The sequence below is a fragment of the Lissotriton vulgaris genome, chromosome 10 (assembly GCF_964263255.1).
Source record: "Lissotriton vulgaris chromosome 10, aLisVul1.2, whole genome shotgun sequence".
In the NCBI taxonomy this organism is placed as follows: domain Eukaryota; kingdom Metazoa; phylum Chordata; class Amphibia; order Caudata; family Salamandridae; genus Lissotriton; species Lissotriton vulgaris.
In genome coordinates, this window is record NC_141698.1 from 909,648,680 (window position 1) to 909,671,806 (window position 23,127).

At 43.7% G+C, this 23,127-nt stretch overlaps 1 protein-coding gene across 2 annotated transcripts in view; it reads right to left on the reverse strand.

Annotated features, from left to right (window-relative positions):
* Positions 1-6,968: 6,968 nt before the first annotated feature.
* The window catches only part of LOC147688996 (ATP-dependent translocase ABCB1-like), a 684,547-nt gene continuing 668,388 nt past the window's right edge, over positions 6,969-23,127 (reverse strand). For both annotated transcript variants that reach the window (XM_086941883.1, XM_086941882.1), the window contains exons 25-26: positions 17,686-17,832; positions 6,969-9,007 (exon numbers count right to left, since the gene is read on the reverse strand). In XM_086941883.1, coding sequence (XP_086798009.1) covers positions 8,810-9,007; positions 17,686-17,832 — 345 coding nt within the window. In that variant the 3' untranslated portion in view covers positions 6,969-8,809. The remainder of the gene's footprint in view (positions 9,008-17,685; positions 17,833-23,127) is intronic.

Genomic DNA, 23,127 nt, shown 5'->3' on the forward strand with positions numbered 1-23,127 from the left:
TCGTCTGGCCATGCCAGCAGAGCCTACCCAAATGGGGAACAGCTCCAAGAACCCAATGTTACCTGTTAGGCCACTGGAGTGCCACCACGACGGCCATACTTGTGCCGACCATCGGTCACCAAAGATGGCACCAAATCCCATGCTCCCGGCTGAATCGGTCCACAAACCCAGTTCCTCCGATGAAGCTGGGGGTTTGTTCCAGACAACCCGACTGTTGAAGTCCGCCAGAAATGCCAACCAAATGCGCATATCCTGGCGAACCTCTGCCGACAGTCTCGTGCGGTGGTGTCCCTCCTTGAGGCCGACCATAGCTTGTGCAATGGAGCGTGAGAATGGGCGAGCCATCGGTATTACTCTCAAGGCAAAGTTAAGCTGACCCACTGTTTGCTGCAAGTGGAGCAGGGTCACCTTCTCTTTGCTCAGGCATTCTGTTAAGGATGCCCGGAACTTGGCCACCTTCTCCTTTGGCAAACAAAAGTATCCCTCCACTGAATCGAGCTCAATTCCCAGAAACTCCAGTGAAGTAGATGGCCCCACCGTCTTACCTGGCGCCAATGGGACTCCAAACTCCTGCATGAGAATGCAGAAATCCTGCAGTGTCCGTGCACATTTCGCATTGCCTGCCGGCCCCAAGAAGAGGAAGTCATCTAAATAATGCATCACTTCTCTATGTCCTGTGGCCTGAGTGAATGCCCATTCTAAAAAACAGCTAAACATCTCAAAATAAGCACAAGAAATCGAGCAACCCATGGGCATGCATTTATCCATGTAATATTTCCCTTGGAACGTAAATCCTAGCAAGCGCTGGTCCCGCGGGTGTACCGGGAGCAACCGTGAATGCCGATTCGATGTCCGATTTCGCCATCAGAGCCCCAGGGCCCAGGTGATTCAGTAGGTTCACAGCATCGTCAAACGATGCGTACCGCACTGAACAGACCTCCGGATCAATGGCTTCATTCACTGAAGCGCCCCTTGGGCCGACAGATTGTGAATGAGTCTATACTCCCCTGGGTCTTTCTTCGGGACCACTCCCAGAGGTGAACACACGAAATCCGCCACCGGCGGGCATGGGAAGGGTCCTGCTACCCGCCCCTGGCTGACTTCTTTGGTAATTTTTCTGGCTGCCACTGCCGGGTTGTGTTGGACGGATAGCTGATTTTTACAAAAGGGGGTCCCCCGAAAATTCCCAGCCGGGATGTTGAAGCCATATAGGAAACCATTCCTCAAAATCCCTGGGGATACATGATCAGGGTATTCGCTCAACCAGGGGATCAAAGCCATGATGTCGACGGGTGAAGGGGATTGCTTTCCAAGCCTCACCTCACTCTTGCTTGAACCCCCCCTTTGCTCCCACACCACCGTTCTTGGATCTACAGTTACTCTCCGGGTGTGAGGAGTTTCCACAGCCCGCACAAGCATGCCGGAACTTACACGTTCCCTGGGGTCTGTTACAGTTTCCTCTGTTGAAGCCCCAACAAACCCCGCGCTTGCCCCCATTTCCGCCGGTTTTAGGCTGTGATTCCCCACCGGCGCTTGCTCGAAAGGGCTGTGCTGGCCTTTGCTGAACTGCCCCAGGCCCGCTCCCGACCGGCGAGGCCGTGCCTGCCGATCCAGGCAAGAGCTGCCTGTGCCACGATACCGTGTCGAGGCAGTCCCATGTCAAAGTTACATCAAACTCTTTAGACTTTCGGAATTGCATGCCATACCCTTTCCACTCATTCCCTCCGTACATGTTATGAAAATCCATGATCCTATTCTGGTAACAGGATAGCTCGGTCAACACTTCAGGCTTACGCTCCCCCATTACTGCCGTAAATATCGAAAAGGCCTTCACCCAGTTCGTTACGGTCTCGTCGACCCTAAATTCCGCCATTTTGGCCCGCCATACACTGGGGTGCCATAGATCTTTCTGGGACTTTGCGTATTCCATCTCACGATGGTCGGTCAATAAAGAAGACATATTCACATACTTGTCCCCCCGTATCATTTCCTTAGTGGCCGCTGGGATGTGCTGGGCCACCCTCTCACGCCGCGAAGGCACTGAACTTTCCCCCACCATTGGCAATGGGTTCTTACCAGGTTCAACCGCCGTGTCCGTTGTCTTTTCCCGGCCAACCGTGATTGCTCCTGGCGCCACCTGTGGGGAAATAGAAGGAACATTCGCCATCCCGGCTTCTCTCGACTGCCGTAACTGCTCGATTATTAATCGTGCCTCCTCGGCCGGATCCCCCGCAGCCACTGTCCCCCCTGCTTTCTTTTTAAGCCAGGGCAACACTGCCGCTAACTGAAGATCCAGTTCCGGGGGCATCTGATCGTCATTAACAGGGGTAATTACTACCGGGATTGGTAGGCTTATATCTGGACTCGGTACCGGGCTGTCCTCCGGTGTGATGGGGGCGACTGGGGGCACCCCAGGAACCGGATCCTCCCCGGAAACCGCCCTCCTCTTAATACGCTTCCCTCTACCCTCAGGAACGACTCCCGGCAAGGCCGGGCCTATCACCTTCATAGGACGGCCTGAGGGGTTGTTCTGGGCCGCTAACTGCTTTTTAACTTCGGCCAAACCTCGACCGATCGAATCAACTTTACCCAGTTTCCAGTCCATGATCGCCATTCGGTTCGACAAGGTGCGCAGTACCTTCTCCAGCTCGGAGCTCTTTCCCGCTTTCTTGCCGGCCATAGCTTCGTCTACTCCGATCTAGTCGATCAACGAGGTCCCAGATCTTTCACACTCCTGATAACTGCAAGAGAAACAACAAGATTACAAGTTCTCAAAATTGCCGCTTGTTCCGTCGAGGGCTCACGAGCATTGAGTGGTGCAGCCTTCAGAGCACTGGAACAAGAGGACGCTTCTTTGGATTCCCGCTCTTTTATCCATCTGTGGGAGGGCAGGGACCCTCCTCAGGTACGCCCACGGGGCGCGGTCTTCCGGGTGGGTGTCTAGGACAACCCCTTCTGGGCGGGAAGGGCGTGCTCCGGCTACGCCGCTTTGGGCATACCAGCCGAACCACGCCCCCACCCAAAATGGTTTCCCGGGGGGATCGGGGCACCCATCCATACGTTCGGGGGGACCGAGTGGTCTTCCCTTACCATTTTCACTCTATCTGGAGGGGATGGCCGCAATGCCTCGGCTCTTAAACTGGGGCTGTCTCGGGTGGCTGATTGGATGAAGGCAAACTTCTTGAGGCTGAACGGTGATAAGACCAAGATTGTAATCCTGGGCAAAGATAAAAATCTTTGGGGCCCACAACATTGGCCCGAAAGTATGGGTCTTACTCCCAAGCCTGTGGCTCAGGTGCGCAACCTCGGTTTCCTAATTGATGACAAGCTTACGATGCGCCAACAGGCTGTTAAAGTAGCTGCCATCTGCTTTGCCACTCTCAAATGGCTCCAAACAATCCTGTGGATGCTTCCGATCAACACCCAAAGGACAGTGGTCCAGGCTTTGATAACATCAAGCCTGGACTACGGGAATGTCCTGTACCTTGGCGCTGATCTGATTACGCTGAGAAAACTTCAGGTAGCTCAAAATGCGGCCGCAAGGCTGCTACGTAATGTTCCCAGGAGAGCATCAGCACTCCCCGCCCTTCGCGATTTGCACTGGCTAGAAATTAAAAATAGAATTAAGTTTAAGGCCTTGTGTTATATTTTTAAGATTAAACAAGGCTCTGCCCCCAAATACCTACAAAATCTTATTCATGCCTATACTCCTAGCCGTACCCTTAGATCTGCAGGTAAGGGAGACTTTGTCGTTCCTAGATTTAGGCTGGTGAAGATGGGCGGCCGCTCCTTTTCGCATCTGGCCACAAAAACGTGGAACACCTTGCCTGTGAGTCTGAAGTTGGAAACTAACTTTGTTAAGTTCCGTAAGGGACTAAAAACTTGGCTTTTTCAGCAATAGGTTTTCTTTTCAAGTAAGCACTGTTTTCTTTGAACAGCCGTACCTCCTCTAAGTCTTGTAGCTTTTCTTCTTCAATCTTTCCCTTGGCGCCGGGAAGCCCATGTGCGCCTTACAAGTTTAAATAAATAAAAAATATAATGTGTACTTTTTGAAACTCCAATATGGCTGCCATATATGGGCAGGAAGCGCACACTGGGAAATCGGGAAAGACGCGATAGAGTACGCTTTCTAGTGAGTGAAGGCTGTAAATATGAAGCGAGATGTAAACAATTAATATATACTGAAATGGACGCATAAGCGCCGTAAGAGAGGTGAGGCTGTTGAAAGACACACTTTATAATGTAAACGCTGTTTCAGTCAATGGGGTTAGACGGTAGAAATAGTTAGGAGCGGCTAATATTTTCTGTGGGTTGAAAAATTGAGGGATAGATTCGTACTCCTATATGGAGTTAGTCATATTGAGTTAAATCTTTCACCCTCTTGACTGTGTTTCAAATAACAATAATACACATGCTAATAATTTTAATACTCCTTATATCTCAACGGAAATTGACATGAAAGCAACATACAGCATATTTCTTGACCCCAAGTATAACTAGTACAGAAATAGGAGCCAGGGTTCATCACTAAGCGGGGATATATCTCTACAGTTGGAAGAGCAAACACTTTCTTTACCTGTCCGATAAATCAATTTCTTTTAAAAATATGCTATATTTTTTATTTGTAGAAAAAACATTATTTACTACCCGCCATTTTAAATGTGTGAACGGAACTGCAAATGGCACAATTTCCACTACTTGAAGGCATACAAAATCAGCAGAACTAGTATCCCTGCATAAAGAAAGGATGAAGTGTCCATTTATATCTAAATAAATAGAAATGTAAATGTTTGTTTGTTCAAAATCGTAAATCTCTGAAAGTTCTTCACCGATTGCTTTGAAATTTTGATACAACGTTGGATTAGAATACACGCGTGCTTTTACATACACAACGTTGGATTTGAATACATGCGTGTCGAATACGCGCGTGTTTTTAATCGAAAGCCTGAACAGACACATAAAAATGTCAATGTTCGTTTGTTGAAAATCTTAAATCTCCGAAAGTTCTTCACCAAAATATTGACACAGCGTTGGATTCAAATACACGCGAGTCGAATATGCCCGTGTTTTTAATAGAAAGCCCGAACAGACACATAAAAATGTCAATGTTTGTTCAAAATGTAAATCTCTGAAAGTTCTTCAGCGATTGCTTTGAAATTTTGACACAACGCTGGATTTGATTAAGCATGTGTTTATATATACTCAACGTTGGATTCCAATTTGCACGTGTCCAATACGCATGTGTTTATAATCGAAAGGCTGAACAGACCCTATTTATTGGATTGCGCAGTCGTAAATCTCCGAAAGTTCTTCACTGATTGCTTTGAAATTTTGATATAACGTTGGATTCGAATACGCACGTGTTTTTATATACACAATGTTGGATTTGAATACAAGTGTGTCGAATACGCACGTGTTTTTAATCGAAAGCCCGAACAGTCACATATAAATGTCAATGTTTGTTTGCTCAAAATATTAATTCTACGAAAGTTCTTCATCGATTGCTTTCAAATATTTACACAATGTTGGATTCCATTAAGTGCGTGTTTATATATACACCACGTTGGATTCAAATGCTCGCGTGTTCTTAATCGAAAGGCCGAAGAGACCCTATTGATTGGGTTGCTGCGCAACAACTACAATGGACGCATAGAGTCTACATATATTAGGATGGAAATTTAGTTTCAGGATGGCAGACCGGGAAGTGGGTGGAGGGAGGGGGAGGAGTTGGTTCACTTTGCAACATTAGCGCGTGTTTATATGTACACAACATTGGATTTGAATACAAGCGTGTTTTTAATCGAAAGGCCGAACAGACTCTATTGATTTGCTTGCTACGCAACAACTACAAGGCATGCATACAGACAATAGTCACAAAAGCATATTGTATATTAGAAATGTGCGCTTACTCTTTTCTTTCTCTTTCATTTAGCCAGACTGAGCCACAGCAAAGCATGGCCGGGTACAGCTAGTCTAGAATAATACTCTTTGGGAGGTAAGATAACGTTTAATTGTCACCACAAGAAAAAGAAAAGTTATTTCTAATACATTTATTTCATAGAATACAACCCTTTTCTTATAGATTATAGCAACAACGCAAATGACAATTTTAAGCAGATTAAAAGTCGCAAATCTGAGTTAACAGATGCCATAAAGAATAATTTTTTTAGATTGGATACACTTCACCAGGAGTGGTGAGTGTCAACCTCTTTTTTAAGTATGCAAGAATGTGGATAAAAAATGTAGTGTGAAAGCAAACAGTATGATATGGGTTTATAACTCTAGGGATTTTTTTAAAGAACCACAAAAATAGAGATAAAGCGCAAATGGATTTGGTTTTGATACATGAAGTGTTTAAAGAATTGATTTTAAAGTGGGGACATGAACTTGAGTTTGAGAGGGGAGGGATTGTGTATCAATAGTGCAGAATCTAAAAATCCCTTTTTATATGTTTTCCTTCCCTATATAGGCTATGATCATTGTTAAGTAATCCAAGGAGGAACAAATCCCTTTATTTTGTGTCCTGATGAAGGTGTTTTTTAAAAAAATTGATTTACCACCGAAACACATCGATGTCGACTAATTTTGAATCCAACCACAGGAAATTCTGGGAAGGAATACATTGAAACACCTACCAGCATATGAACTTGGTGTACATTGTTGGATCAGCCTATGCAACAGCTCGCTCAGAACTGTTTAAAAAGGGCCCCCTGTTTGTATTTGTTTTGTCTTTTTATGCTTATGATTGTGAATATTCTTCGCCTGGTTTTAATATCAGTGTATATTGTATTTGATGGAATACTGCATGCTGTATATGAATTTTATATTTCTTACTCATGTGTTTTGAACTTTCAAATTGTTTTTTTTTTAAATATGGTTTTTATAGAAATAATCAATCCTCCAGTGCTATATCTGAAGTTTGGGGTATGCTAGTAAGTGGGATACATTTTTGCTCTTTGAATATTGCATTGTATAATGTGTGTGACTGGTATGTGAGTTAATTAGGTGGACCTGTATAAATTGACTAACAGGGGGAAGCCATATTCTCTCTACTGTTTAGTAGTGCTCTGTTTCCTTTGGCAGTGGGGCCACCTCTCTAGTTTAATTACTCATTCCTGATGGACACCTCCTTGAGTTCTTTATCGCAATAATATTTCCCAGCATGTAGTGCTCATGCATATCAGTTATAGCGGGCTTCACAGCATATTACCTGTTGAATAATATGTTCCGTCTCACTGTGCTTTCCTCAACATGTCAGTAGCAAGGCTGGGCGGCTTTTTCGGAACCCATCAGAATAAAAAGCAGGAAACACACCAAAGCAAGGTGAACACCGGCTTCTTATTGCTCCCCAATACTCTCAACGCAAGGCAGAAGCAGAATAAAGCAACCAGTTGTCTCCAAAAACACACCAAAAACAGGTGTGCAATACTGGCATCCAATATGCAGCAACACTCTTTGCTAGCTCCTTATGGGTCCGCAATACTCCCAACTCAAAGAGGATCTCTGTAGCAGTGTTTCCCTTGCATTCCCCTGGGACCACATCTCCCTTTGGCAGAGAGAACTACAGGGCAGGGGAGAGCTGAGTACAGGCATGTTATGGGTTGCATCCGCCTGCCATCCCCGTAGATCCACAATTCCTTAAATTAGTATATCATGAGCTAATGAGATACAGGGTAAATTAAATGAGTTTGTCTCTCCAGCCATTCACCATATTACATTTCAATAGAGCAAACATGACAGAGCATTATCACCAAAACAAATCCATCTGGTATGCCTCTTTCAACGTCCACCTAAATATTGCCATGAAACCAATACACTCTAACACAAATTCGCTAATCTCTCCCTAAATTGCAGAGGCCTGATTTAAAATAGCAATATTATCCAAGGAGAAAGGCACTAGAAGGTAGAAAAGGACTGAAATGAGTAGGGTTTCAGTCTTCACCTAGGGCCCTCTGATGCCACCCCAGTCAATACCTACCTAGGTATGGACTCTCTCTTGGATAATGTTGCTTAATTACAATGTTTTCAGGTGAAAGCTGAAACACCAAAGTCAGTTGGCAAATTTGGAATGTTAACCATTAGAAAAAATTCCTCATTTTGATCAAAGGTACATATTGTAAACATACCTCCTCCACAGCCCACGTTTTATTGACATAATATTTATTAACTCAAAAACAAAGACATTGAATACATGAAGCAATAAGCCACATTTGGATTAGGATAAAGGCAGACTTCACTCATCACCTTGAACTTTGTGAAACACAAAACAAACAGTATGGCTCATAGTAGAGGTGAAGGGCTCTCTTTGAATTGAGTACTGTACACAACTGATATACCTAATTTCTAGTCTAAGATTTAAGTAAAAAATTGAAACTACAGTAGAACCTCATACATTGACTAAAGCATGTTCAAAATATGAAAATAACACAAAAGAATGGATAACATTACTTTCAAAGTGCAATATTAATTCTGATAATTGTGCAATGGTCATTTACACCAAATGTCTGACTGTACATAAGAAGTGCACTATTTACCCTGCTCACTCCTAACTGCCAAAAAATAGGAGATCATCAATACAAATATATCATAAGAGTTTTCAATGCTTCAACAACATTTATATTTTGCAAAGAATTCCTACCAAACTTCATTGCACTCTTAATATTCATATACTTGGAAAGATTCCTCGTGAGCAATAATAGGAGAGTGCTGTCCATTAAAACATGCTGCATTATTAACATTAGTAAACGCAAATTAATTTCAGTATACCTCTCAGATACATATTTTCCAAAACAAGCAATAATTTGAATAATTAATGAGAAACTTGTGCATTTACTAAATCGTAATATATGCCTTGCTTTGCTAGTAATTCACTGTGGGTGCCTTGCTCCACAACTGAACCATGATGAATGACCGCTATGACATCAGCATTCTTTATAGTTGACAAGCGATGAGCTATCACAATGCAAGTTCTTCCCTGTCTGGCATCATCCAGCGCTTTCTGGACTACCTGCAAATAAAAAATTGTCCAATACATTATTTCACTGACTAAGCATTATTCCTTAAATTCAAAGTACTCGGGCATTCCTGTGCATTTTTCTAATTTATACATTTTTTATATTTATTACCATGTTACATTTTGCATCTGAAATCCTTTGTGGGCACTTAACATTCATTTAGTGTAGATTTGAAATACTGAGGATGAAATGTCGAGTGTCAGAATATCATGATCAGAATATTGAGGACAGTAATATCCATAAGTAAGTCTATATAGATTTTCCATACCTAGCTCCACATATACATAGCATTGTGATATATACATTTTCTAGGCATATAGTTGTAGGATTAAGAATAGTAAATCTAGACCTCCCTCTGACCATTTACCTCCTCAATAGTGTGTTTTTTGGATATCACCGTCACTGTGTCGTCCGTACTAAAATTCAGAAATGTCAGCACTGAGATGAAAAAACAATACTAGGCCTCTTAAGTTTTGTTAAATGTCCAAGTGTGAAACCATATGATACTACAGCCTAAGGCAGATAATGTACTTTATTACCCATCCATTACCATATGTTTAAATACTTATTAAGTTAATCTTAAATTGACTCTGTGTACTTAGGAAGCATTTGCAAATATAGAAAAAAGTATTAAAATGCATCCTGCAATAGTCACATGAGTGGAGACTAATCCTCTGATGTGCAGTCACTTACTCTTTACCTAACCTGTAATTCTGGGGCCATACCATGACATTCTGCACTGGCTCAACACAGACCCAAGTATCCATTTTTGGGATTTGCAGTGGGTAAAAGGTATAACTCTGCCAAGGTAATGCATGAAATATACAGGGGCGGGTCCTCCACAAAGGCGGAGGAGTATTGCCCCACTGCCCTTCAGCTCTGCAAAAAATGAAAAATAAAATGATAATAATCCAAGGTTATTATCATTTTATTTTTCTGTGCTGAGTCAGTTTCATAGGACGGGACTGGGCAGCACAGAGGGGAGGAGTGGTGGCACACTCTACATGCCGATGACTGTTTGGCCGGCCGTTTTGGGTGGAGAACATGCCCAGGCTCCCATTCCCTGACTGAGCACTTAACGACGGCGCACAGACCAAACACAGTGCTGCAATGCTGCATTGTGATTGGCTTAGGGGAGCCGATGTGAGCTTCCTGCTCACACGCCAGCCAGGAAGAGGATGGATATGACGGAGGAGAGGAGGTGGTAGGTAAGTGTTCATCTTTTTAACACCCCTGCCCCCTTTCCACCTCCCCGCCCCACTGTTGATTCACAGGAGCAGCTGCTACTAGAAATATAGACAGCACAAGGCAGGAATAATGAGCAGGAATGGTCTCTATCTATTTCCAATTTGTGCACTCTAAAGTACATGCACTAACTGGGCAGAATTCAGTGTTATATTTATACATTTTAACGAACTCCAATGCACTAAAGCAGGTGCTCGGCTCTGCGCCGGCTCAGCACTCCATAATAAGCCCAGCCAAGAGCCACACCTGAAGAACAACAGGTGCCATGGAGCTACTGATCATGCAGCTCGGAGCCCTAAGAGGGCCACAACACCCACAGACACCACCCACAGCGACCATTCCCAGGCCCGCCACCCCACCTCGACTTTCCCCTGACCTCCACAGAGGCAGCACAGACAAAGACAGCGGACCTTCTGAAAATGCACCAGCCTCACTGACTTAACAACAGAGGATGTCATTGCCCACTACAGGCCCCTAAGAACAACCATCCTCCGCATACTTACCATCATTGCCCACAGGCTGACGGCACCAATATGGCGGTCAACCAATATCCCTCCACAGACAAAGCTGCTGGCTGTGCTGCACATGTTGGACTCTGGGACCTTGCAACCAACAACTGCCTGAGTCGGAGGAGTCTCACAGCCAGCCCTATCCTGGTTCCTCACACCTGTCTTGGATGCCATCATCAGCTTGGTACCCCAGTGCCTTCGCTTCCCACACAATGCGCAGGAACAGCTGGAAACACAGCAAGGCTTCTACACTATAGCTGGATTCCCGCACGTGTTGGGGTAATCAACTGCACACATGGACTCTTCGTGCCCACTGCCGCCATTGCACACAATTAAGGCAACAGGAGGCGTACACATTACATCAATGTGCAGGCAATAGTGGACCACTGGGGACTCTTCACCAATGTTGTTGCCAATTACCCAGGCAGAGTACATGATTCCTTTGGCTTCTGGCAGTCCATCATCAACCAGCGCTTTGAGGCTGGCCCCTATGGGAATGCATTGCTCGTTGGTAAGTACCAAATGAACACACCACACACCTCAACTCCACAATCATGCAACTCACAATTCTGGGAATGCACATGTTATAAACTCACATATAACATGCCAAACAACAAATGTAAATTGATACTTGTATAGCGCACTACTCACCCGCAAGGGTCTCAAGGCGCTTGTACGAATACCGCTGTGGAACCCATCCTGGCTTTCCCTGTGAGGCGTCCACTCCTGGGCACCCCCCAGGTGGAGGCCAGGCATCCCTAGCATTGTGGGGGCCGTTGTGGAGATTAAGCAAGCTATTGACCAGAGTTGCAGAGTGGGACTCCATGATTGGAATAGGCACCGAGGCGAGAATGATCAGGTCCGTGGAATTTTGAGCCCAAGACCCGCCGAGGCGGGGAATTGAACCCTGGTCCCGGGCTAGACCTCTGCATCAGGGTCTGCCGCTCTAATCATTGAGCCCCACTTCTCCCATCTACTAGACATGACAGCACAACTTTCTGTGGTAACCTGGGCTAACCATGTACAAGAGCCATCAACGGCATGGCACCTCAGCCACACAATAGCAGAATGTGGGGAGAGGTGGGAACCAGGCATGTGTGAAGAAGGCAAGTGACCCATGAATGAGAATGTACACAATGTCAAGTGTGGTGTGGATGTGTTGGACGGACTGCAGTATGCAGACCACAGGCATGCCCATGTCGACATATACTGCTGGTGTTTGGAGGGTAGTGAACAGTGGATGCAACCATGTTACCCCAGGCAGTGGGTAAGAGCGCGGAAATGTAGCCTTTTACCCCCCCCCATAAGCGTGAGCAGATTGGGCTGGCCCGGCGTACACCAGGCCTGCTGAGGGGTGTAAACTAAAAGCCTGTAGCTCTGGGCGTGATTGACTTCCGGAATGGCCAACGTGTCTACCAGGGTGGCGCCTCCCAGCCCGCAATGATGCCAACGCCGTGAGCGGTGGTGCCTGCTTTCATGTGCGTATGTTGCACCGCAAGCCGCCAGCCCCCAGACCCGTCATGGCCGCCCCAGTGCAACCAGGCCACACCACTCACCTGCCAACACCGGCGTTTGTCAAAGAGGGCCCATCACGTGCCTGTTCAAGTTCCAAGCCCAAGGCACTCGACCTTGTCACCCTCCTCAGACCATCGCTGTCCTCCCGAGACTGGCCCGCAGCACTCCTTTCTTGTTGATGTACTCCATCGGCAGGGAAACGGCCTTAACAACAAATTTTTTACATCGAGTAGCCTTAACAATGTCTCCTAAACAACGACCTGGACCTGAACAACGACCTCCTTAACCACTACTTCATTTACAACGACTGATTGAACTACCGATTTTCACAGACTTTTGCCTAGTAACTTTTTTTGTAACTTTGTGATAAGTGAGAACCTCTTAGACATAGTTATTTGTTTAGTAAGGAGAGTCACTTCAGAGCAAAGGTTGCTTGGAATACACATGATAAATTGAAGTTACATATCAGAATGTCATAAAATGTGTGAGACGTTCTGAGATTTCCCCAGAGACAAAGGTGGTTTTATGTGATGTGCGATATAATTGAGACCAAAACAAATGCAACTTCTGGCGATATGACAAAGGGGTCAAAGCTCACGAGATGTGCTTAACTCTGCCTGTTAATCTGGGGAAATACTGCCATTCTTCCTCAGTGTGTGGAGTATCCAGGCTATTGTATATGTATGAACACGTCAGCAGCTCCTGGCGCAAGACAGGGGTCCCCGATTAAAGTGTATTGATGAACGAGAGCGCTCCTACTACTGACAATAGGAGTATTACTACCTATAGTAATTGCAATAATCAGTAATAAAATAATGAGAACAGTAATATTAATAATGCTAATAATAATGACTATTCTACACGGAAAACTGACTGTTCTGGGCTGAAATGCCGGCATGGCTTGGGGGAGTGTGTCGTCTGTCATGAGACCAGTTATGCCTTAGAGAGGTGGCCCGCAGTGTAATCTCCAAACACAGAGGAAGAATAGCAGCATTTCCCCATAATAACAGGCAGAATTAGGCACTCTGCACTGATATAAATTAAAAAAAAACAGTGTCTCCGGGGCTCACCCTTGTAGAAAGAAATCCAGGATGAAAATCCTTTGGCAAATTGCAGATCATAAGGTGGTATTCAAAATTTAAAAAAATGCATCACAGATCGTTGCCAAAGATAACTTAAATATTGCAAGTCCGCTAAAGCTCAGCCAGAAAGCAAGTTGCTCATGGTATGTTCTGTTTTGAAGGTAGTGGTAGGTTCGGTAATTATGTAAATTGAATGTGATTTGTGGTTCAGGAAGTCGTGGTTTAATACTTAGTGGTTTGGCTTTGATCATTGTTTAGCCCTCGTTGATTAGGTACTAGTGATTTAGGAAGTAGTTGTATAATCATACAACCCCACCGGCATACACAGCGGTCACACGTAGGTCACACATCTGGAACTGAGTCTTGTTATACAACAGCAGAGCGCATATTTTATGGCAGAGTTTATATCACTATACTCCCTTTGATGTGGTGCCACCAACTCTGTGCATAGCATTCCAACCACACATGTATGTGGGCCCTTGCTGGCTACTGCCTTCAGCCTACACTGCGTCCAGGCAGGACTCGGCAATGTCGCAGGCTGCATGCCCGCTCAACTCTGGTGCTTCTACCTCCGTCAACCACAAATCATCTCCACATGCCATTTCAACATCATGTGTTAGAGTTCCAGGAGGAGCTGGCTGAACGGCGGTTGGCCCGCACTGACCGCTGCCACCGGCCTACACTGATGTCGAATAGGTCACACAATTGGAACGGAGTCTTGATTTCTTCATGGCAGAGTTGATATCTTTGTACAGGCATCATCCCAGACTGCAATCCCCCTCCAGCTCTGGTGTCACTGACTCTGTGCCCCGAAAGTCATGGATACTCTCTGGTTGAACTTTGGCGGTGTCTGAGTCTATGACCTGGGGGTTGTCTACATCATAACATAGCTGACACTGACTTGGTGGTAAAAAGGAGTCTGTAGCATTCTATTCCTCCATTTGCCTGTTTCTGCTTGCTTCTGCTCTCTGCCTCATGCCCTGGAAAGATATCTTCCACTGTCCCCTGTAACACTCTGCGACATTCTCCTTGGACATGAACAGGGACCCGTTCAGCTCGCTTGAGCCTACCTCAGTGCACCGCAAGTCACCATCCCTTGGTGGTGTGCCTTGGCCGGCTGCATTGCATCTTGGGCCACTAACTCAGTGCTCAAGTCATGGACCCTTGCTGTTTGAACTTTGAACTTCAGATTGTCTGATCACTGTTGAAGTTGTTGCCAACACCAACCGATCCCTAAGGGGTGGCTTACACTTTCCAATACCCATCCAGCACAAGCATCACTGGACATGTGACCCTGGCAATATAAGGTGCCAGGCACATGTGCCCGCAGCCAGTTCCACAAGCTATCTCAGTGTGTCTGTGTGGTCATTATGTATGCATGAAGGCCCGTGCCCTACCACAGTACATTGTGCTGGGTACAGCGGACGCAACCAAGTCACCTCAGGCAGTGGGGTAGAACTGGGACATGTTGCTTTGTCGTACCCCCCATAAGTGTAAGCAGAGTGGACCAGCGTATTATAGTACAGCATAGGGGTGTGGCTCCTCTACCTGGGGCTCTGGGTGGGCTTAGGTTTTGGCCTAGCCAAGGTAGTAACTAATGAGTGTGTCCGCACCCCCCGTCCCGCAATGGACAATGTTGAAATGTAGCATGCCCCCGGAGTCCGGGCTCGGCCGAAGGGGTAAATGAAGGAGCGAACGCCAACTCGGGGTCCAGGATCATACATGCCAACTGCTGTGTGTGTCGCTATTACCGCAGCATAAGCCAAAGGTCTACTCTCAACTGCAGCGCGAGTTCAGTCAGCCATGAACTCGACATCTGTGTCCACCCTGTCCTTACCATAGGCCTACACACACGTGGCCACCCACCTTCAAAGCACGGCATCACAGTGTCATTGTCAGGCTTGTGGACATGCACAGACAGGCATGACAATGGTGGGTCTTAGGTGTGCAAGTGATGCAACCACGCTGCGCACACTGGTGAATAGGGAGGGAGGAGCAGCAGTGAGGCTACGTATTACAAATTGATGCCGCTCATTTGCTACAAGCAGTACATGTCAGACAGGAATTACTAAGTCACACATACCTTACACCAATGTACCAGTGAGCCTGCTGACACATCATGCAGAATCAACTATTGACTCATGTCTATCTGCACTGTCACAGGTGATCAAGGATATGCACTCTTCCCTTGGATGATAACACGCCTCTGAGCCCCGAACACACAAGCCCAGAGGCAGTGCAATGCGGGCCAGAAACTCACCAGAGGCATCGTGGAACGCACATTTGGCGTGTTGAAGTCATGTTTCAGGTGCCTGGACATCACAGGTGGAAGGCTCCTGTACAGCCCAGACATTGTGTGCAAGATTATCATTGCATGTTTTGTATTGCACAAAATATGTGTACGCACCAATTCTCCCTGGATAGAAGTGCCAGATGCACCGAACGATGATGAAGAAGATGAGGCAGGTGGACCAAACCCCACTGCAGGTGCTGCAGGAATAGCCCGTAGTGACACCATGATTGACAGTTTCGTCACATGAGCATGTCACATTGTCTCCGTCCCTAGTAATCATGGACTGTACAACATGAGCAAAGGCACAGAAGGTGAAGAAGGATCCATTTTAACACACATTCCCTAAGGTCATGTCATCCCTCTGTACAGGCACGAAACTCTGGCAAGTGTAAGTGCAACATGAAGTGCTAACAATCTCATCATTTAAAAATAGATGGTGGGTGTGTCACCTCCGTACAGAGGGGCTGTCTGGGTATCACGTATTCAAAATGCCATTTCTGTGTAGCAAGAACAGTACTGAATCCTACACATCAGCGTTTCACATGTGTCCCGAATGCTACTGGAGGTGGGGTGCGGGGGTTGTCCATGAACCATTGGAGTTTGTCTGGGTCGATGTCCTGGGTGTCATTTCCATCATCACTGACATGATGGGGGGTCTGTTCTGCAGGAGGTGTTGATTGTCCTTCTGCAATGTGAAGGGGAGATGCAGGCTCACATGGTGTTCCATGTATGTTTACGTATTGGCGAATTTTACCTACAGACTGCATGACAATGTACATTGTGTCAATTTGTGAGGTGATGCCTATTTGATGCAGGACAGTGGACGTTTGTACTACATCACAAATGTGAAGTTGTAGTCGTACATTGACATCTCACAGTTTTTTTTCTTAGCTTTAATTGAGCATTTTCCCGCATGATGCGTGGGACTTGCAGGCCTGTCACTGCTTATCGCTGATTTCGTTATCACGGTTTGGGACATCGCCACTTTTTTCGAGTTCATATTCCACAATGTTTAGGTGTTGCGTTAATTTTACCGCAGTCATTTGACTTGTTATCGTGTGACTATCACATGGTGTTGCACGGTTGAGAATACAACGTTAACACAGCATTATTTTCCTGCGATAAACTGCGATGTGCAAAGTTGTGTTAAAAAAATGTTGCAATAGTTATCACACGTTCTTGAAAATATCCCCCATAAATCCTTTCTGCGCCTGTGCAGTGTAGAAGAGAGCATCGTTATACTGTCTTAGCTTAATGAAAACTAGGACAGTATGTGAATATGAGCTCCTTTTAAACAGATCCAGTTCTTTTGTTCGTCCCACGGAAGGACCACTCACAATAGCAGCCCAAGGCAGCCAGCTATCTTCCCAGGATGCCTAGTAATATGTATTTCCAGTGTCGCACTGAATACATAAACAACACTTCCACTAACTACAGTAACAGATTATTAATATATGTTCCTGTAGATTGAACTGCAAGTATCTAGCTTAAAACCATTCACTGATCTCTGCTAATCGATTTGTGATGAATAAAGGTATTGCATTCCTACCACATTTATTGAATTTTGAAATAACTCGCTTATACAATGTCTTGGTATGGTAATGCAGGTCATGAATAAACACTGCGTTTACCAAAATGAAATTCACTTTATACATCCTCCAGTACTTCTATGTGTTATTTTAGTGTACTGGCCAATTGCAAACGATTATGCTTTTATATGGTTTGGTGTATTAGGATGGAAAATGAGGGACCTTTCTACCTCCCTATTCAAGTTCTCACAAACATGCAGGGGCATATTATCAATTCAGGTGATACAATTATTGCCGCTGTAGCTTTTTTAGGTAAGGGACAAACTTCGCAAATTTTTGAAGTGTGAAGCTTGTCTTTTTGACAGTAATTTGATAATTTAGGACAAGCATCGTCTTAATCCAATCTAAACTGAATTTTAGAAATATTGTCATTAATTCTGATAGCAATTGAAACATTTACATTTTGTACAATAGAGGATACAATGTCATTTTACAAACCTTTTCACTCTCTGTGTCGAGGGCAGAGGTAGCTTCATCAAGAAGCAGCACTTTGGGCTTTCGGACAAGAGCTCGAGCAATTGCAATTCTTTGCTTCTGTCCTCCTGAGAGTTGGGCTCCTTTATCTCCAACTCGAGTGTTGTATTTCTAAATTTTGATAAAAATGAAATAAAAACATATTTAACTCAAAGTGATAGAGTTTCTTTACTTAGAAGTTAAAACGACCACCCATGTATTGAACCAAAAGAAATTATTTATTGCCCTACTGAAAACTAAGGGCCTGATCACGAGTTTGGCAGGTGGGTTACTCAATCACAAATGTGACAGATTTCCCGTCCGCCATATTATGAGTTCCATTATATAAAAAAAATATATAGTTGAACTCGTAATACAGTGGACGGGATATCTGTCACATTTGATATGGAGTAACCCATTCGCCAAACCCGTAATCAGGCCCTAAGCATCAAACGCTGTCACAATCAAAAATACAACACTTCCAAATATTCATTTTTCTGCCAAAATCAGATCTGAAATGATTACAGCGTTCTAAAAAAGATGTGGGCTGAGTGTTTTGCAACAGGAAACAGACATGAAAGCTTACATCCCCTAATTTTCTATATAATTAAAAAGCGGGCCCGTATCACTCACTGAGGCTCCCTTGCACCCATCCAGATAGCATAGGTTTTATCTTCCCAAGCCCCATTTTCAAAGGTTCACCTTAAAAATATACCTGGCTTGAAAAAAATGAAAACATCATTGTTCAATCGAAAAAGGAATCTGTGGTGACTTGTACGCTCTTTCTTTCTCCCTTGACCAGTGATGTAAAACCTGGATAGTTATGAGGTGCCTGGTCAAGGGATGCCAGAGAGTGACAGTTGAGAGCAGTTGAAGGTGTTTACACAATAAATCCTATTTCTTGATATACCTGCTCAGCGTGGTTCATTATGGCATCTTCCCACAATTTGGTGAACAAATGGATGGGATGCCATTGTGGGTATGTGTGCTCAATGCCATAAAATGCTTCACTTGAGATTGAAGGAATTTGGAGAGCTCCTGGGAAGGAGATTGCAGTGTAAACCCTGACGATAATTTGGAGAGAAAGGCAACCCTGTATCCTGAGGGGTTTGGATGCAACACAGGGTGGATGCTAACTACAAAGTTGGATGAGTCTACCTCTTTTCTTGAATGCTGTACACGTTTGGGACAGTTTCCATTTGGAGCACACCTGAAAGCTGTGAACTGTGTGCATGCAGCAGACACAGTTAGCTGGAGTGCTCAACTCAATAAAACAATATGACAGGATTGAGTGTTTGGGGCTGTCTCAGTGCTGGATCTGACGAGCATTGAATACATGGAGCAGGTTTGTGGTCACACCAAAGAAAAAAGAGAGGAGACATTGCCTTATGCGCAAAGACGTGTTTGACGTATCCGTGTACATTGCTGAAAACAAGGTTAGCCGGAGTGCTGACCTAAAAGGAAGCATTTCGCCAAGCCCTTGGTACCATACTTGGAAGGGAAACAGGCTTTTTCGGATGTGCTCCGACCGGTGTGTTGCTTTTGTTTAATTAGAAGGGCATAGAGATTATGTCTTTTTACGAGGTGTTTTCAGAAGGTAATTCCAGGAAGGAGGAGTCTGCAAAAACTACCACAATTATTGTTCAATGGCATGGTGGCAAGCATACAGTGTATGTATTTGGTGATGGGAACACCAATAAATCAATACTGACCTTTTCAAGCCTGTTTCTTTTAAATTTACAGTGACGGGCACGTCTTTTCACAGATTTTACACTATCCTTTTGAATTTCAGTGACAGTTATGGGTTTGGATAGATAACGTATACATGTGTTGTATATTGAATTACAGTTTTAACAATGTCAAAGTTTAAAGATTATTTAACAGTATCACAGTTGCATTTATTGGTGATATTCATAATTTGTTTTGAGTTCAGAGTTTACTGTTCACACTGGAGGGAGGAATGCAAAATATTACAGTTCCTCCATTTTTATTTTCGTGATCTGGGTGGAGTGGGAGAAAGGTTTTTGAAAACTATGCTAAGGTATGTGGTCCGAATATGGGTTTAGAAAGGAAAGTGGATTTGTTAATGTAATATTTAGGGGTAGAGTGTCACAAGATATTAGATAATTTTCCAGAGCTGGAGATGGGTGTGGGAAAAGCTCTAAATGAGTATGATGTGTGTTTGGAAAAATTAGATTTACATTTACAATTCTCGAGAGATGTGATTTTCGGAAACTTAGGCAAGAAAAAACTGTGGAACATTATGTCACTGTGTTACGTACACTGGATGCTACCTTCAAATTTGATGCTTTGTCAGATGAAATGATTAGGGATCAATTTTTATTGTGTGGCAACTCTAGTAAAATCTGTGAGGAGATTGCCTTAAAGATGAACCAGATTTACATGAGGTAACAGTTGTTGCCAAGAGAGTAGAGCATATAATGAAATATGTCTCAAAATTAAAAAAAGAATACCATAAAAATATCAGAAAAAGAAGCAGTCATACTTAGATAGTTAAAACAAAATAAGCAAGAGAAAATGGAAGGAAAACAAAAGGCTTTCAAAGTACAATCTTTTAGGTGTGGTCAGTTTAGTCAAATGGTGAATAGGAAACGTTGTCCTGCTGTCACTGCCTGCTGCAACAAATGTGGTAAAATTGACACTTTGCTTAGAAGTGGAGGTGTTGAAAATAAAAAAGTACAAGAAGTGTAAGATGTATTTTGTGATGAGATAATTGTCAAGGGAAACCTGGAGGGAAACCAGAAGAGTGGGTCAACATCAGAGGAAGAAAAGTACAAGTGATGTTCAATTCATGTTCCAAACTGTCCATTATTTCTAAAAATGTTTATCAAAATCTATTTTAAAACAATGTGGATTTGAAAGATATGGATGCAAAATCAGGTGGATATGGAGAAAAGTCTATCAATATGTTAGTTTATTTTGTGACTACGATAACTCGATCTAATAAGAGTATTGTATGAAAAATGTATGTAGCAGAACAAGAGGATGAAATATTAAACTGGCCACACTATAAGGATTTGTGAGTTATCCCAGATCCCAATGCTGTTCCACATATACAGATAAGGCAAAGAAAGAGGTTGCCAATTAATTGTGTGGACTAATACCCAAAGGTATCTTGTGAACAGTTAGGATGTCTAAAAAACTATACACATCACATTACATTAAGGAAAGAAGCTAAACCTGTGACAGCTAGAGTCCGAAGATTAACTTTTTTTTTTAAACAACAAGTACACAAGGAATTTGACAAGCTACGTGGGACTGGTGTTATCACTCCTGTGGAGGCAATGGAGTGGTTATCTCCAATAGTAGTGTCCCAGAAAGGTAATGGGGAAATCAGAATGTGTGTTGATCTGTGTGCACCAAAGAAAGAAAAGAAGTGGTGGTGGATAAATTCCCATTACCTGATATCAATTAAATGTTGGCACCATTGGAAGGGGCAACTCTATTCACAACATTTGACCTGACTTCGGCCCATCACAAGGTCAAACTACATCAATACTCTCAGGACTACACTGCATTTATAACTCTTGTGGGTGCGTTAAAATGTTTGAGAATACCATTTGGGGGTTTAGGAGCGGCATCTGTTTTTTAGGGGGTCGTGTTTAAACTTCTTAGAGATGTTCCGAGAACACTGTATTTACAAGATGATGCATTGATTTTTGGATCAGATCAAGGTGAACATGATGACAGAGTAAGAATGGTTTTAAATATTTTAAGAAACAATGGTTTGACATTGAGATCAAAAAAGTTTTGTTTTGGCAATGAAAACAATTCATTCTTGGGTCATCAAATTAATGCACAAGGTGTTTTTCCTAAAAAGGAACTAGTTGATATCATTGTAAATATAGAAAGGCATAAAAGTACAGAAGACATTCTTTCATTTCTTGGTATGATTGAGTATTATGCACATTTCATTGAGAACTTGACTTAAAAAACCAATGGTATAACGGAAGAGACAAAGAAGAGAAGAGAATTCTCTTGGAACCAAGATTGTGGGGAAGAATTTAGGTTGGTGAAAGAAAATTTGAAAGCGGCTCCTAGTCTAAAAGTGTTTATACCTGTGATTAAATGCAGTTTAATAACAGATGATAGCCAATACGGTCTAGGAGTAGTGCAAGTCCAGGAAGTGAATGATGAGGAGAGGACAATTGCATTTGCGTTGGGGTGTCTGAAGGAAACTGAGTTGAATTAAAGTGTAATTGAAAAGGAGGCACTGTCAAGTTGGCAATCAAGAAATTTAAATGTTACCTGCGGGGATGTCAATTCATTGTTAAAATTGATCACAAGCCATTTGCAGATATTTTCAGCACAAAGAGGCTTGACAATGTTTCAGTATTAATACTCAAGTGGGTTTCAAGAATTTAAATTCACTATACATTATTTACCTGAGAGCCACAACAAAACAGCTCATTGCCTTTCACATTTGGCTTCTCTGGAGGCCGAGGTGATTAAGATGAATTGCATATTGATGAAGAATGGATGGGAGTGTGCCTGATCACAGAATATGTAATTGGAGAACAGGAGTGGAAAAGTGAAGGTAATAAAGATGTTATCTTGGCTTCGTGTCTTAGCCACAAATGGAGAGTGAATGTGTATACCTTTTCTGAGGAATGGAGGTAATACATTTTGATCAGGGACAAATTGTCTGTTTAGGATGATCTGCTGTTCAGGGGGTCCAGGCTAGTGTACCAACAACACTCCGGAAAAGATTGTTGAGTTAGCTCATGTTGAACACATGGGTGTGTAAAGACAAAATAGAGAATCAGACAGGACTTGTAATGACCTAGTCTCGATTTACAAGTGGAAAGCGTGGTAAGAGACTGTTCAGAATATGCTGGCAAAGACAAGGTTCTGAAACCCAGAGTGGCACTGATCCTCATAGGCAAACAAGCGGTAGCACCTTGGCAAGATGTGGCATTGGATTTGGAGTATCCAATACACTTTTTTTATTAGTGCTGGTAAACTCAAAGTGGCTGGTTGTACAGGCAGTGAATGAAATATTCACTCATAGTGCAACAACATTTGTAAATACAGTCTTTGAAAGTGAAGGTTTGCCAGGATCAATTCTTACCGACAATGGTGTACAGTTGTGTTCACCACAAATGGAGGAATTTTTAAGGAAGTTGGAAACCAAACATGAGAGGTGCTCGATGCAGCATCTGGAAATGAATGGTGTTGTGGAAAGATTCAATCAAACCATTAAAGAATCGCTAAATTGGCCAGAGTGGCAAGCATGTGTTGGAAGAAAGCCTTGTGTGATGGGATGGTAGCATATTGTTTATCACTGCATCCACTAACTAGGAAAACATCTTTAGACTGTTTATAGGAAGGACTACCAACAGTCAATTGGTTCCTTCTTGGGTGAATTGGAGGAAGGGATGGGGTGATCAGAGTCATGAATCCTGG